Raw genomic sequence first — 16,489 nt, forward strand, 5'->3', positions numbered from 1 at the left:
ATCACACAATTGCAATCTCACTCTTACAAAAGGGCATTAAAATGTTACTGCTTTTCATTCATGGTTTAGGAATTAAACACTAAGGACTGATGACATAATAGTGGGGTTGGTCAGTGAGCCCTCTCACCCAGGTTAGGCAATAAGGAGTGTATTGTTTGTAGAGAATTTAAATAATAAAATTCACTAAAAGCCAGTTGGCCTTTTATTATCACCCAAGACCTCCAAGTCTAAACAAAGGAGTGATACAGTTCTCTGCCTCTCTACTGGCTGGGTTGGGCCCACAGTCCCTACCCTGTCTTGACACACCGCTGACTCAACCCCATGTGGTCTCTCCAAGGTTAATGTTCAGACTGGATCCCTTCACGTGGGCGTGTGCTTGAAAGGACAGAGAAGGATCAGAAGGACCTTTCTGCAGTGATGGTGGCCATGAGCCACAAGTGGCTACCAGGCACCTGAAATGTAACTGGTAAGACTGAGCCACTGAACCTTTTCGCTGTAATTATCTAAAGAGTCGCAGGTGGCTAGTAGCTGCCATACTGTTCAGGGCAAACCTGTGTATTTTCATACACACAGGATTACAGGATAATTATCCATACACAGACTCCGGAAACCAACCGCCTTCAAACTGTAGTCTTTCTTCTGGGGGACAAATCAGCTGTGGGACACGGTCCCTGCACTGATGCCAGATGAAGGCTTACAAGCAGGGACAGTTACCTGCACCAGAGGCGGCTTCCATCGTAGGTTTTTCAGGGGAGCAGGTGTAAAGTTGAAGGAGCTCGTGGGGCGCTTTTTAAGCAGTAACACAACTCCTGTAGGATTCTCTCTCAATTTTCTCACCAAATTTTTCAGCTGCCATCCCACCTTCAAAAGAAAATGAAGAGAGGGGACTCACTCATGAATAATGAGAACTCAAGCCTATGGCTTTATCTCAAAGAAACCAGCTGTGAGCAAGTAAGTAGCTATACATGTGTCCATCTCTGCACTGCTTAAAGTTATGGAAAATCGGATATAAGCTGCAAATTTTAAAAATGCAACAAGACGGTTTAAAAGTTTTAGGGGGGACTATTAAGTCTTAAGTCTCAATGAACAAACTCACCACTGTTTGCTGATTCACCTGAATGACTTCATCACCAGCATGAATCTTCTGAGATCTGTCTGCAGGAGACTGTTAGAAACAAAGAGACTTGTCTTATTTTTCAAATCTTCTATTTCTTTCTGCTTCTACTTCTTCTCCCCTCTTTCTTCCTCAGAAAATGAGCAGTGGAAATACAATTTTCCCAAGAAATGTTACTCAGTATACTTGAGTTCCCCGAGAGCTCACAGCTTGGAGAACCTGGCATATGAATACAGGTGTTATCTACTTTATTAGTGGTTTGTTGTAACAGATAATTTGTCAGTTGGAACAGCTAAGGTTCAACTAACCTATCACAAAGAGTGGGACACACGATGGGCTGAGCAAAGCCACCGACTCTTTTAGAAAGTACCTGACACATATCCGTACCAAAATCAATCTTGCAAAAGCCGACCGTTTACCGCATAAAGACCATCGCTGTAACTCTACCACCCCATTTCCTTTTGAGCAGTTATTAAAACGAAATCTTACTTTCACTCAAACTTGTTTTACATGCTATCACAATGCTGTTAAAACAGACAGTGGCAGGAGAAAATGTATTTCTTTGGGGAAAATGTAAGTATTTTTCATTTTCAGGTTGAATTCAAAATGAATGTCTTTTCACAGTATCCAAACAAAGTCCAGACTTTGTATCCGCCAAATAATATCTGCTACATACAAATTTGCAAATATCAATACAGATACAGATACACATTCACGTATGTGTGTACAGACAGATAGTTAGGTGTAAACTATTTGTCAAATATTTCCCATGGTATTCTTGTTCATTTAATCAAACTAGAATTCTTTGTTTAAGATGTTTCACATGACCAAAAGAAAAGATGTGAACTTATCTACAAAACAGAAACAGACTCACAAAGTAAACAAACTTATGGTGACCAGGGGGATAAGGTGTGGGAAGGGATAAATTGGGAGTTTGAGATTTGCAAATAAACTATTTTATATAAAATAGGTAAGCAACAAGTTTCTTCTGTATAGCACAAGGACTTATATTCAATATCTTGTAGTAACCTATAGTGAAAAAGAACATGAAAACAAATATATGTAGGTACATTTATGACTGAAACATTGTGCTGTACACCAGAAATTGACACAACATTGTAAAAGGATATACTTCAATTAAAAAAAAAAAGATATTTCATATGACCGAAAGAGAAGGAAAGGATATAACTTTGATTTCAAATTATAATCAAACGTTATCTAAGCCAGTGTATTTTATTTTATGACGTATAAATGGCTGAACCTTCAAACAATCTCCAAACAGCCTTTAGAAACAGCACCTTTGAACACAGTGAAGGGGGCAGCACACTTGGTGAACTTTCTCACTCAATTGTCATGACAGGCTCAACTGGAAATGAGCAAGTGGCATGAAACTGTAGCAATGGTCCCTTTGATGCAGCTAGTCCGACACAAGGCCCACGTAATTATGGCAGTTATTTTTTAAAACATTTAACCTGCCACCGTAACAACCAGCAGTGCCTCACCTGAGAGACCAGCACTGTGGGTACCGCTGGGAGATGGCCTGTCTCAAATGTCTTCCTCTCGAGGCACATCCTACATGAATACAATGTATCAACGCGGCTTTTTGCCCCTGGTGTCAGATGCTTAACCCAGGTGACAGATCAAGTCTTACAGGTCTGCCTGTAGTCAGTCCAGTCCAGTTAACCTTCCTGGCCTGGGGATTCATTTCAGGTAAGCTTCACTTTCTAAAACATGGGCCTGAGGCCAGGAAGTCCCTGTTTATAAATAGGCAATCTTAAAAAAAAGTAAGCCCCGATGGCCTGAATTGACTTCCCTTCCTAAGGATCCTCACACATCATCTCTCAAACGCCTCCCCACGTGGTTAAGAGCTGTGCTTGGCAGGACACCGGTAAAGAGAAGAGCCTGGGACCAAAATCCTCCCTAGGGCAGTGGCGCTGGCCTATCTTCACCATCTCCCCCATGTGCCGGGCCAGACTATTGAAAACAGACTATTGAAAACTGATGCTCGTTTGGTTTGCTGTAGAAGAGCGACGGCAGGGAGAAGAACGCATGCATTCTTCCGAGGTTCACCCCCTTCTCAGCGCATGCTGGGGGTGGGGAATGAGAGTAAGGATGGGGTGCGGTCAAGACTTCTGCCGAGGTCTTGAATAACTTGCAAAAGGAAGACAGATAGTAAATCACTAGTTAGTCTGACCTTGAAGTGAGCCTGGCTTCTCAGGTAACCTCCAAAAAAGAGTAGACTGGAGGCCTGAGATGACCTGCTGGCATTGCTTCAGCCTGGAGTCCAAGATAGCAGAGTGTGGAGATGCGTCGCTTGAGAATGACAATGGTGACTTCCTTCCACTCCCACCCACCACATTAGGCTTCCATTAAAACATTCTGACTCTGAAGCCATAGTGACCTAAATGATAGCCAGAAAGTTGTCCGGGAGCTGGCATTTTCTGATGCTGTTTAAGTGTAAAATGTCCGGTACTAAGTGTAAAATATCCAGATCAAGCCCTTCAGAAGTGGGCTCTTACCTAACCCCCCACCCTCGCCGACAAGACTTAGGAAGTGGCTGGCACACTCCAAGGACTTGATGAACACAAGTTGATTGACTGACAGAATGAGGGACATTTTCAAGTGGATTACAAGATGGAATATGACAAGTTTTCCCCTTTTCAATCTTTCACAAGATGGAAACCACCTCTCCCTAGGGGACAGGTACCACCCTGTACGGGACCACCAGGGTCGACCACAACCAGACAGACCCTAATCTCTCACCCAGTCTTATGAGTCTGGTAGGAAATCTAGGGACTATATCATTTAACATTTCATTTGATTTAAAAGCAGTTTTGTTTAATCTCTCATTCAACTCTCATCCTTCAAAGTAGGGGGTAGGAGCTGGGGTGGGGAGCAGTGAAGGGAAGAAATCTATGTGCCTTCTGGTAATACTATTATAGTGTCACGTATCTTTATCCAAGATTGAAATGGATTCAAAGAACCAATTGAGCCTGGAACTGCACAGGTCTGGCTGTTAATGCAATCGCCAAGTTGCTAGATGCAAAACTTCAACTCTAAAAATTGACAGAGAGTGTAACTGAGTGGTAGAACGTGTGCTTAGCAAGCACGAGGTCCTGGGTTCAATTCCCAGGACCTCCATTAAAAATACATAAATAAATAAACTTAATTACCTTCTCCTCCTCCCCAGAAAAAAAAATAATGAAACAATATTCATCATCCTTCTGAATCTATCCACCTCCAAAAACATGTACTGAGTAGGACACAAGTATGTTCTTGCTGTGGCTGAGCTAAAACGCATGAAGTCTCTGACAAGGAAAGGGAGGAACATTTGTGATTTTTTTTTCTTTCACACCAACCCCAGCCTAAAAGGAGAACTTCCTGTACATTGTTGCCAATCAGGTGCTGTGGTATAATAATAAGCTCAGTGTATTCTCTCTGTAGCTCAACAAAGGATGCTTAACGATACGACCATCTTTACTCATTTGTCTGCCTGAACCACACAACTCATGTATAATTCATTGACTGCCTTAAGCAACGTCCTTTTGGTCTTATTACAAAATCAAGTGTGTGTCACAAACCCTCATCAAAGATCACGCTGTTTTATCTTCTCAGAAGACCTAGCAGCTGAAGCTCAAAATCGGACACATACAGATTAGAAAAGGAGTTACCAAGTTTCTCGTTTTTAGGAACTACTTCTTCTTGTCTTAGGTGATTAACTAGTCATTAACTCCATAGACACAGGCTTCTATTACACTGATGCAGGGAGGCTTTTCAAACATTTTTAGCTTCATATCAATGTCATTCAGAAGCTAGCCATATTCTAGGTTGCATAAAGCAAGCATTCAGTTAGCTCGACTTTTCAGAAATTCAAAATGGTTCAGGGGCTAAAGAAAAACCTTTTATGTAGCAGAATTTTCAAAAGGAAGACAACAGGGTACAAAGTCCCTCCCAGAAGAAACAGCCCTGCTTTTTCTATTCAAAGGTTTAGGGGGTGGCGGGGGGACTAAATTTCAATATCATGCAAATATTATGAAATACAACTCTATGAAAAGAATCTTTGTTGAGCAAAAATCCCAAAATAGTTGCTCTGGTGACACACATAAATTCCATTAACAAACAAGCAAGCAAAAAAAACACTCCATTTTACACATATGGTCACCAATTCCAGCTCTTAGAAGAGTGATTCTCTATACTGTACAGCACAGGGAACTATACTGAATACCTTGTAGTAACTTATGGTGAAAAAGAATATGAAAATGAATATATGTATATTCCTATATGACTGAAGCATTGTGCTGTACACCAGAAATTGACACAACATGTAAACTGATTATACTTCAATAAAAGTATTTTTAAAAAGAGTGATTCTCAACAACAAAGAGATGATTATTTTTGTATTTATGGGTTAACACCTCCAGAGTGCAAAAAATAATAAACACAAGGGTGGGGGCAAAAACTGGGCTAGGTGTATAAACAAGCACAATAAAGGACAATTTAAATAATACATGGATGACAGCTGGTGAAAAGCAGCAAGCCAGCAACAGAAATCAAACAGGCACCCACGCTCTCACTACAGATAATAAAACGGCACGCACACGTTTAAATGAAAAGTATAGGGACTCAGTCAAATCTGTTTAAACATACAATGGCTTTTGTATTTAATAGAGGACGTGAACTTACATTTTCTGTGGTTCCAGTAATTACGTGCAATCCGTCATAGGTGGATTTGATGTACATGCCCTAGAATGAGTCACAAATATATTAACTCTTTATCATTACTCCGACATTTAGAAACACTGCCGCAAGTGAGATTTAAACTTATAAAACAGGGACCTAATTAAACTTACAAGTTTCTGCACAGCAAAGGAAACCATAAGTAAAACAAAAAGACAACCTACGGAATGGGAGAAAATTTTTGCAAATGAAACCAACAAAGGCTTGATCTCCAGAACATATAAGCAGCTCATATGACTTAATAAGAAAAAAACAACAACAACCCAATCCAAAAATGGGCAGAAGACCTAAACAAGCAATTCTCCAGGGAGAAATACAAATGATCAATAGGCACATGAAAAAATGCTCAATATCACTAATTATCAGAGAAATGCAAATCAAAACTACAATGAGGTATCACCTCACACCAGTCAGAATGGCCGTCATTCAAAAATCCACAAATGACAAATGCTGGAGAGGCTGTGGAGAAAGGGGAACCCTCCTACACTGCTGGTGGGAATGCAGTTTGGTGCAGCCACTATGGAAAACAGTGTGGAGATTCCTCAAAAGACTAGGAATAGACTTACCATGTGACCCAGGAATCCCACTCCTGGACATATATCCGGAAGGAACCTGACTTCAAAATGACACCTGTACCCCAGTGTTCATAGCAGCACTATTTACAATAGCCAAGACATGGAAACAGCCTAAATGTCCATCAACAGATGACTGGATAAAGAATATGTGGTATATTTCTATAATAGAATACTATTCAGGCATAAAAACCGACAACATAACGCCATTTGCAGCAACATGGATGCTCCTGGAGAATGTCATTCTAAGTGAAGTAAGCCAGAAAGAGAAAGAAAAATACCATATGAGATCGCTCATATGTGGAATCTTAAGGAAAAAAAAAACCAAAAAACATAAATACAAAACCGAAACAGACTCATAGACATAGAATACAAACTTGTGGTTGCCAAGGGGGCGGGAGGGTGGGAAGGGACAGACTGGGATTTAAAAATGTAGAATAGATAAACAAGATTGTACTGTATAGCACAGGGAAATATATACAAGATCTTACGGTAGCTCACAGAGAAAAAAATGTGACAATGAATATATATATGTTCATGTATAACTGAAAAATTGAGCTCTACACTGGAATTTGACACAACATTGTAAAATGACTATAACTCAATTAAAAAAAATGCTTAAAAATAAATAAATAAATAAACAAACAAACTTATAAAACATTAAAGGCAGTCCCTTCAGAACAACACTCATTTTTAAGCCTCCTGAAACATTGTAAAACAAGATCCAAAGAGCGATGAAGGGGAAATGACCAAGTCGAAACACTAGAGAAAGGAATCAGAAACGAGATCTCCTTGGTGTTATCATTTGTGTGGTAGGCGCAGAGAATTTTGCTGTAACTCTGGGGACTCAGAAGGAATGCCCTCAGACCTGCAGAATGAATGAGGTAAAGATTGTTCTCTCCTGACCATCTCTCTGTGTGGTGACACAATGTATTCAGTTAATTTGGTATCACCAGTCATTGCCTGGTGACTTATCCAAACCACTAACAACCAGACCAGGACGTATGAGTGAAGACTATTAAGTAACACAACATAGGAAGTAAATTAGAAACAGGCACCCCTCCAGTTTAAGGGAGGCACAAAGATTAACACGCTCCTTCCTCAAAGACCCGACAGGCAGATTCAGGGGTGATCACCGTCTCACGGGGAATACACCTCTGCTGTTTGACACACCACGGATAAAAACCCATTGATTCAACTTTTATTAAGATGGGGAAAGAGAGCAAAAAGTAGTGCCAAGAGTAGTTGCTGGTACTAGTACTGTAATCACAGATTTTTGACCCTGAACTTGCCTGCTCAGCAACCTGCAGCACTGAGATGAGAATCTCGTACAACACTAACGCCTCCAAGGTTGTGCCCCCTCCCCTCCTTTCCTGTCGCTTTCACGGGCGGAGTCGTCGGCTTCTCCCCCAACACGGTACTCCTCTTCCCAGAGCTGCGCTAGAACAATTTCACCATCTGAAACGGCCCCTCCACGTCTGCTCACTCAGGGCAGTTCTCCACTTTAACACCTGACTGTAAACCCACCTCCAGGAAGTCCTCCCTGTTTATTACAAACCATCATTTACTCTGCAGCCGAGCAGTCTCAGCATGTACATTTCTCCTTACTGAGAATGTGGGCTTGTCGACTTTGGGTTTTTGTTTTCCTATCTGAGAGCAGGGACTGCCTTGATATCTCCCCACAGCTACCTACACACTAGGCATCCTCCTCCTCCACCTCCTCATCATGATCACCAACACCTGCAACAGTATCTGCAGCCACCAATCACTGCACACAGACTATGTGTCCAGCTTTGGCGCTCAGCAGGCATCATCTAATTTAATACATTCAACAACCTTGTGAGGGTTATTGTTCTTACTATTCACATTTGGCAAATGAGGAAATTGACACACAAAGATGTTAAGCTACTTGAGAGCTGGGGTTTAAAGCCAGCTCTGTCTGATGCAAAGGCTCTAAGCTCATCCATGAGCTTCACTGTTTCTTCCCTTAAATTCCAGCACCTAAATCGCATGGGCTACTGGGAGATCTAGGTACCTAGGTATGGACCTCGGTATCTACCTCTATGTAGTCTCAGGGCGGGTTATTACAGAACTCAGGCATTAATTCTGAAATCTTTCCAAAGTTTTTTTTTTTAAGAATCATTTCTTTCAACCAGTCTCTCCTCACATTCATCTGAAGTGCTAATAGAGATTTTCAGAGCAGATATCTTGTACCCAGAGATCATCTTTCCTTCGTGTAAATGTTTTCTACCTCCTTGTATTGCTAAGTCCTAAAAATAAAACTGTTTCAGACAATTCTTTCAAGGTATGAGTGTCTAGTCTTAAAACAGTATTTATTTTTATTCTTTGAAGATATAAAACATATCAAGAGTTCAGGATGGCAAACTTCAAACTACATGGTGGAAAACAATCTAATTGAATTCTACTATTCAGAATTCTAGTGACAGCAACAAGGAATCATTTTAAAACACACACACACAATGACTTTAATAAATGATGATGTGTTGCTATTTGAAAATAAACAAATGTTGTTAGAATTCTTACCAGGCCTTCCCCGGGCTTAATGTTTGGTAGGTGAACCTCCTCCAGACACGCACACTGGCTCATAACAGGATCCGTGGTAGATCGGATTGTTTTGTCACAGATGCCATTTAAAACCTTGACCTCGAGTTGGAGAAGCAAACAGGGAAGATTCAATCACCAACCAAGTTTATCTCAAGCTAAATCTTTAAAAAACACACTTTGCCTATCACCTTAAGCTCTGGCTGGCAATTGTGACGATACTGTTCTATGAACACGTGGCACTTCGACTCCATATTTGCAATGTGTGTGAACGGTGTCGCTATTTCAGCCTCGCTTTAAAAATACAGCTTCTAGGGGGAGGGTACAGCTCAGTGGTAGAGTGCATGCCTAGCATGCACGAGGTCCTGGGTTCAATCCCCAGCACCTTCATTAAAAATAAATAAACCTAATTACCCTCCCCACAAAAAATAGTTACATTTAGATTAATAGGCAAAAGATACGAATCAACAACTCCCCATAGATGAAAAAAAAAGGCTAATTAAGATTTTTTTTTTAAATATAGCTTCTATATTAACTCGTTTACAGCCACTGGAGATCACAGGCTGGGCAGTTAGGGAGAATCAGGTTTCCCTGCTATCTGGGTGGGTTTTTTAGGGAAACCAAATTCTCTACAAACCAAATACTGACAAGGTAAAATATATATATATTTTTTGCCTGCACCTTTTTTAAAATAATTTTTACATTTTCAAACAGTTTTAGTTTTTAGGAAAAATAACTGAGCAGAAAGTACGAAATTCTATATACTTCCTTCCTCACCCCGACAAGTTTCCAACACAGTTATATTATTATAATACAGTTAATAATAACAAGCTATTATTAACATCTTGCATTCAGTTCCTGTGGTATATTTGTTACAACCAATGAACCGAGAGTGATACATTACAGTTAACTAAAGTCTGGTTTACATTAAGGTTCACTCTTTGTGGTGTACAGTTCTATGGCTTTTGACAAATGTGTAATATCATATACTCACCATTACAGTATCACAGAGAAGAGTGTCACTGGGCTAAAAATCCCCTCTGCTCCACCTACTTGTCTGTCCCCTCTCCCCCACTATGAAGCCCTGGCCATCACTGATCTTTTTACTGTCTCTATGGTTTTGCCTTTTTCCAGAATGTCAACTAGTTAGAATGATACAGCATATAATCTTCTCAGATTGGCTTCTTTCACTTAATAATATGCATTTAAGGTTCCTCCGTATTTTTTCATGGCTTGACAGCTCATTTCTTTTTCTTGCTGAACAATGTTCCATTGCTTGGATGTGCCAGTTTGTTTATCCGGTTACCTACTGAAGGACATCCTGGTTGCTTCCAAGTTTTAGCAATTACGATTAAAGCTGCTGTAACAGCCTGCGCAGGTTTTTGTGGATGTAGGTTTCTTTGATTTGGGTAAATATCTGGGAGTACAAGAGCCGGATCACAGGGTAAGAGTCTGTTTAGTTTTGTCAAAACCTACCGTGTCTTCCAAAGTGGCTGTACCATTTTGCATTCCCACCAGCAATGAATGAGAGTTCCTTCTGCTCCACATTTGGTGTTGTCAGATTTTGGATTTTAGTTATCCTAACAGGTGGGGAGTGGCACCTCCTTGTTATTTTAATTTGCAACTCTCTAAAGAAACATGTTGCACATCTTTTCATATACTTATCTGACAGCTGTGTATCTTTTTTGGTGAGGTATCTGTTCAGATCTCTTGTCCAATTTTTTTTTTATGAAGTTGTTTGTTTTCTTATTATTGAGTCTTAAGAGTTCTCTGTATATTTTGGATACAAGTCCTTGATCTGATAATGTGTTTTGAAAACAGTTTCTCCCAGTTCCTGGCTTGTCTTTTCATTCTCTCAACAGTGTATTTATGGAGCAGAGTTTTTAATTTTAATGAAGTCATCTTATCAATTTTTCTCTCATGGATCATGGTTTTCAAGTATCTAAAAGCTCATTGCCAATCCCAAGGTCACCTAGATTTTCTCCTGTTATTTCTAGGCATCTTTGCATTTGACATTCAGGTCTACGATCTTTTTAGTGATAGTTCACATTCTCTGAAGGCCAAACACTGATGGGGTAAGATTTTAGAGGCATGAGGACCCAAGTTAAGGGGTCTCCATGTAGGAATCACAGTGGTTACTTGAGATTATTTCCCCCAATCAGAGTCATCTAACCTTTCAAAATTAAACAACCAAGGAAATCAGGAAATTCCAAAGAGTGATTTTCTTTTTTCCAAGGGGGAGAATCCAAGAAGTGACACTTTTTCACATTCCTCCAATTTGTTTAGCCTCCCTATTTATGGAAAATATATTTATAGCAGTTTCATTGCTAAATTCCTCAACATCAGTAGGAGGAAGGCCTTATCAAATGAGCACAGGCTGGCTTATATCAAAGGGAGGAAGCGGTGATGAATAGTTACCAAATGCTCTTTAAACAGTCACAGTGCATCTCCCTTCCATCACAGGGTTCTTGCCAAGAATTTTTTTTTAATCAAAATGGTCCTACCATGAAATCTGCAGATCAGTTTAACCCTGATTAACAGGTTAGCTAGCAATTTAAGTGTTAAAAGTGTTCAGAAGGGAAAAAATTAAAAGCAAAGCAGAGACCCCGAATATACACAATTTACGCACAGGAATTTTCACAGTATTTGGTCTTGTTATTAAATAATTTTTATTCTTCCCTTTCCACCTAAGTGAACAGACTCATATCCCCAAAGCCAATATTTCAAAGCATGTCCTGAAGTAATCAGCCACAGTACATTTACTTTAATTAATGTGATTCCCACTGTTTTGTGAAAAGGAATTTTACAGTAACTTTTAGAAGGTGTACTTACAACAGTTAAAACTTTCTCCTCCATTTCTGCTACAAGGCAGTCCTAAAGAAAGAAAATGAAAACTGTAAGAGCTAAAAGCTTTCAAAACTGTTGGCTTAGCTCTCACGAGATATTCCCCGGGGCCCTGGGAGGCCCCTGCCCCACCCCCGACCCTGCAGCTGCAGGAGAGACCTGGATTGGAGAAGGGGGCAGAGCAGGAGTTGGGCTGGCGTTCCTCTCCTCCTAAGGCTCTACTCTCTCTTGACTCAGGACACTCATCATCCAGGGAACCTGTCTGACCAACTATTTAATCAGAAAACCCACAAAAATCACTGAACTGAAATCCACCCACTGTCCATACTGCACAGAGAGGAGGAAGTCAGGAGTCAGAGTCCAAGAAAGCTGACGGTGACTCCCCAGTGTGACCCCAAGCTGCGCTAGCACTGAGCCAACAAGCCAGGCGTCTTTAGCTCTGGGGCTGCCCACAAGAATAGCTTTCAAAGAAGGGTTTGTGTAAACTTAGCCACAACGTTTATTTTAAGCACCACTGAGATTAAATCAGATATTTCAGTCCTTAATAGATGAAAAGGGTTCCACAAAACATTCATTAACATGCTGCCAAAAAACTGGCCTTGAGGTATGCTGCTGATGACAGTCAACCACGGGCTGGAATGCAAAGCATTATTTACTCAGCTTAAGAACAAAAGACTCGGAACCATATGAACCCCGTTGGCTGATTTTAGGAATCACCATCGTCCTGTCTAAAAGCAGCTAAAGTGAAACCACCAGCGTGCAGCTCTTGTAGTGAACCTTCTAGAACGTATCTGCGGCAGAAGATTCCAATCCACAGGGCAGAGTGCACGCAGAAGAAAGGGAGAGCAGCAAGATGTGGCACCATTAAGTATAATCCCACACTCAGACATCCTGAAGAAAGTGTGTTATTTTATGTCCATGAAAGATGTCCGTTGGAACTGTCAAACAAAAATCTTTACTTCAATCAAAAAGTCATTTTAGGGAGGAGGGTGTAGCTCAGTGGTAGAGCACATACTTATTAGCATGCACAAGGTCCTGGGTTCAATCCCCAGTACCTCCTTTAAAATAAATACATAAATAAATAAATAAATCTAGTCTACTCCCCCCCCCAAAAAAGGGCCATTTTAGGTCATTTTTTTAATTGCCACTAGGGAGTAGAGATAAAAATGTATGATAATCTACACTATGTGATTTTATAACCAGATTTTCGCTGCCACCTTCTTAACTTTTAAAAAAACTTTCTCTACTAGGTAAAAATGCAGGAAATAATAGTTAACTCCAGTGCTCCCCAAATTTACACTGATTCAGGAAAAGAGCAGCCAAGTGAGAAAACACTTTTAAAAAAGAAATTCAAAAATGTATTTTTGCACACGTGAATCTGATACAAGTTTAAACTACAGGAGCGACCTCTGTGAAATATGAACTACAGCTCAAAAGTGTGCACTTCCTCCTTCACCTTGTGCATGGAGCTAAACATCACTTACCGTGAGGACCCCTCCCCTACTCACACCACCTGAAGGACAGAATTATTCAATATGTGCCAACTTTAGCAAAATAGAATACTTACGGTCCCGGGCTAGAAATAAAACTAATACTCTGTGTTTATGGGTTTTTGTTACAAATCCCAAAATGACATGAGGGCTGTCATCCCCGCGAGACGATCGCCCACAGGCAGAGACCTCTCCCTACACCCGAGCCAGGAGCCAAGGTAGATGTGGGACCTCCTGGGTCCTCATACTCGATTCCTTGATGGATCCAAGAAGCCACCAAGAAAGTGATCTCCTTGTGGTGATGGAGCGAGTGGGTGAGAGGAGCGCTCCTGCCTCCCTGAATTGTCCCAGGCAGCGTGTGAAAGGCTCGCCTTTTCCCTTCCACCACGGTGAACGTGGTCCCCACACCCATTCCTACTGGCAGGAAGCAGCTGCAGGTCTGACTTCATGTTGTTTGGTGTGAAGGCAACAGAATGGGAAAAAAAGTACTGGAACCGAGTCAGCCCCCGGATCCCGACAGCAGGGCTGAGCTCTGTCACAGTCCCGGGTCACCTGCATCAGCAGGCTCAGGCCAGCCCACCTGGCAGCTCCCAGGTGCCCCCTTCCCTCTGCTGCTCTTCCTTCTTCCTAACTGAGCAGCCTGGGGCGATCTGCTGAACCTTTCCATGCTTCAGTTTCCTTCTCTGTAAAGCGAGGATGATAAAACCTATCTCAGAGCATTGTCTAGAACAAAATGTGGTAACCCACGTCCAGCACATGGTCCACACCTGAGACCCCACCAGCGCCCAACAAATGGTCTCGTAGCTGTCCCTCCTCTGCTGTGGGGTGTTCTTTCTTTCCACGCAGTTTTCTCGGGCTCCTTCTTGCTCACTTCGCACATCTCTTCCCTCACGGGAACTCCACACTTGCCACTGCCATTCAGTCTCTTGCCATCACTATTTCAGCTTTCATGCCCTTGCGACTTCGGGAGGACAGAGATCAGAGTCCCGCCCCACCATAGGATCCTTCATCTGAAGTTATAGCCTGAAATGTGGACGCAAGCTCTCTCTCCCTGGACTCTGGCTGAAGCAGGCTGAAAAGAAGTGTGCAGTTTCCTTACGGGGAAAAAACCAGCAACTGGCCGTCCTTCTAATCAGGAGAGGTACACGCTGTCATCCGAAGGAAGGATGCAGAGAACGTGACACGAAAGAGGAGGGGAAGGCGGCAATGCATGGAACACGGGAAGTAGAAAAAGGACAAGCAGATGCCTCTCTTGGCAGACAGGGACACAAAGAATGAAGACTCACGGAGGGCATGTTCCTGGTCACCAGGAATCAACAGACGCAGCTTTGATACCTTCAATTCCCCAGAAGACATAGCGACAAATGGAAAAGACAGGTTTCGTCTTCAAGAGTCAAAAGATCTTCTGTCAAGAAGTTTTGAGAAAAACTGCACTTCCTCGGGTTGTAAGAGGGGGTGACATCCCGGCAAATTCGGCCCTGCTGCTGCCTTGACGCCACACATTGGAAAAGACAGTGCAGCATCCTTCAGTTGTGCGCACGGATGTTATACCACTTGCCAAAGCACCTGTGTTCTCGAGCTCTACAGAAAACACGTGCTCATCGAGAGCGAAACATGTTTTTTCAGTCTAACTTCATATAATAACATTCCCATATATATTTATACACTGCCAGTCTTAATGCTTAAAAATTGTCCAGAGTTTTAAATTAACTAAAAAACACCAGAAATACCAACATATTTGTTAACTTTGTCTCCTTAAAGTACCAAGTTTGGTTCCAAAAAACCAGGACCAGGCAAGATTTTTATATTTCCCACTAAAGGATGGAATTTCTCAAGTCGGGCCTGTGCTTTCCTGCTTTCCATGCGTTGTATCTCACTCAACCTTTATAGCAATCTTTTGAGGTAGGTATTGCTATTTTTGTAATATTTTATTTCTCTAGATTTAATTTTACATGAATGCATAAATGTGGTCACATACATGCTTTTGGTTAATGAAAAAAATGTTTTCTTTGGCTTGGCTCCTACATCCCCTCCCTACTTCCCTCCCTGCCAAAGTAAATCCAACTTTTCTTCCAAATTGCCTGCTGTATTTACACATTTCTTTGCATACAGGTTTTTGGATGTATGTGTGTATTACACACGCACGTACACACACATTTTAAAATTTTATTGGCCACCATCTGTCTCCATATTACACTTTTTTCTGCTTTTTTCTCACTCCACAATAACACATAGGAATTCCCACAAATCATCTGGTGAGGTATGTATTAGTATTCACATTTTATGGATAAGAAAACTGAGGCTCGTAAGTTTTAAAAGATTAGTTGGAAGTCCCAGGGCTAATTCCTGGTAGCGGAGAGCCCATGGCTGTCTGTCCCTGAAGCATATGCTCAAGGAGCGCCGAAAGGAAAACAGAGACAAGAAATAAACACAATAGCCCTGTGTCCCTCAAGTTTGCGTTAAACTGCTTACGTGTCAAAAGCATTACCTCATTCGTTCAAACACACACTGAAAAAGCACCGTCAATCGTGTGCCAGGCACCATGCGGCCCAGTAAGCAGGGGCAAGTGCGATGGGGATGCCCAGTGAGCGCCCTTCTAATTCTAAGCAGGGTCGGACGTGTATCCCTGGGCACCATCCATCCCAGATGCCAGCACTTAGTGGTTGCATGATGAATGTACCAGAATCAGTGTCAGGCTCTTTTTGTCAAAATTACTTCATACACTATGAAAAAGAGCCAAAACTCTGAGCCACTTTGTTGCTCTGAGCTCTCTCCTCAGAACGTGGCCTCAAAAGCACAAGATGAAGTCACACGTGCCTCAAGTTCAAGGGCTGCTCAGGACGGGACCTTAAACCACAGCCAAACTCCACTCTTCGTGTTCCAGGAACAGCCAGAAAGCACGTGGCTTTTCAGAACTGCATCTATTTTATGGAATGGTTAGAACTGAGGAAAGGAAGTTCTTTACTTTTTGCCGAATCAGCAGTGAAAACAAACGTGCAATCACAGAAGTTTCGAACAAGTGGGACGTGAAAAAAGGACAAGCTCTTCCTTACATTTTCTGGCCTCAACTCAATTCTACAAGAGTCTGCTCCATGCCAATTACTATCTTCCCGGCCTTTACTAAGATGCATAGGTCTGGCCAATGAGCTGTGCCTGAAGTTGACATGCCA

General features: G+C 41.7%; 1 protein-coding gene across 5 annotated transcripts in view; it reads right to left on the reverse strand.

Moving 5' to 3' along the window:
• CNKSR3 (CNKSR family member 3) overlaps nt 1-16,489 on the reverse strand; it is an 89,237-nt gene that overhangs the window by 11,519 nt on the left and 61,229 nt on the right. For all 5 annotated transcript variants that reach the window (XM_072966072.1, XM_031679925.2, XM_072966068.1 and 2 more), the window contains exons 5-9: nt 11,818-11,859; nt 8,968-9,087; nt 5,798-5,857; nt 1,097-1,165; nt 715-861 (exon numbers count right to left, since the gene is read on the reverse strand). In XM_072966072.1, the coding sequence (XP_072822173.1) occupies nt 715-861; nt 1,097-1,165; nt 5,798-5,857; nt 8,968-9,087; nt 11,818-11,859 (438 nt within the window). The remainder of the gene's footprint in view (nt 1-714; nt 862-1,096; nt 1,166-5,797; nt 5,858-8,967; nt 9,088-11,817; nt 11,860-16,489) is intronic.

This window comes from Vicugna pacos, chromosome 8 (assembly GCF_048564905.1).
Source record: "Vicugna pacos chromosome 8, VicPac4, whole genome shotgun sequence".
NCBI classification, from domain to species: Eukaryota; Metazoa; Chordata; class Mammalia; order Artiodactyla; family Camelidae; genus Vicugna; species Vicugna pacos.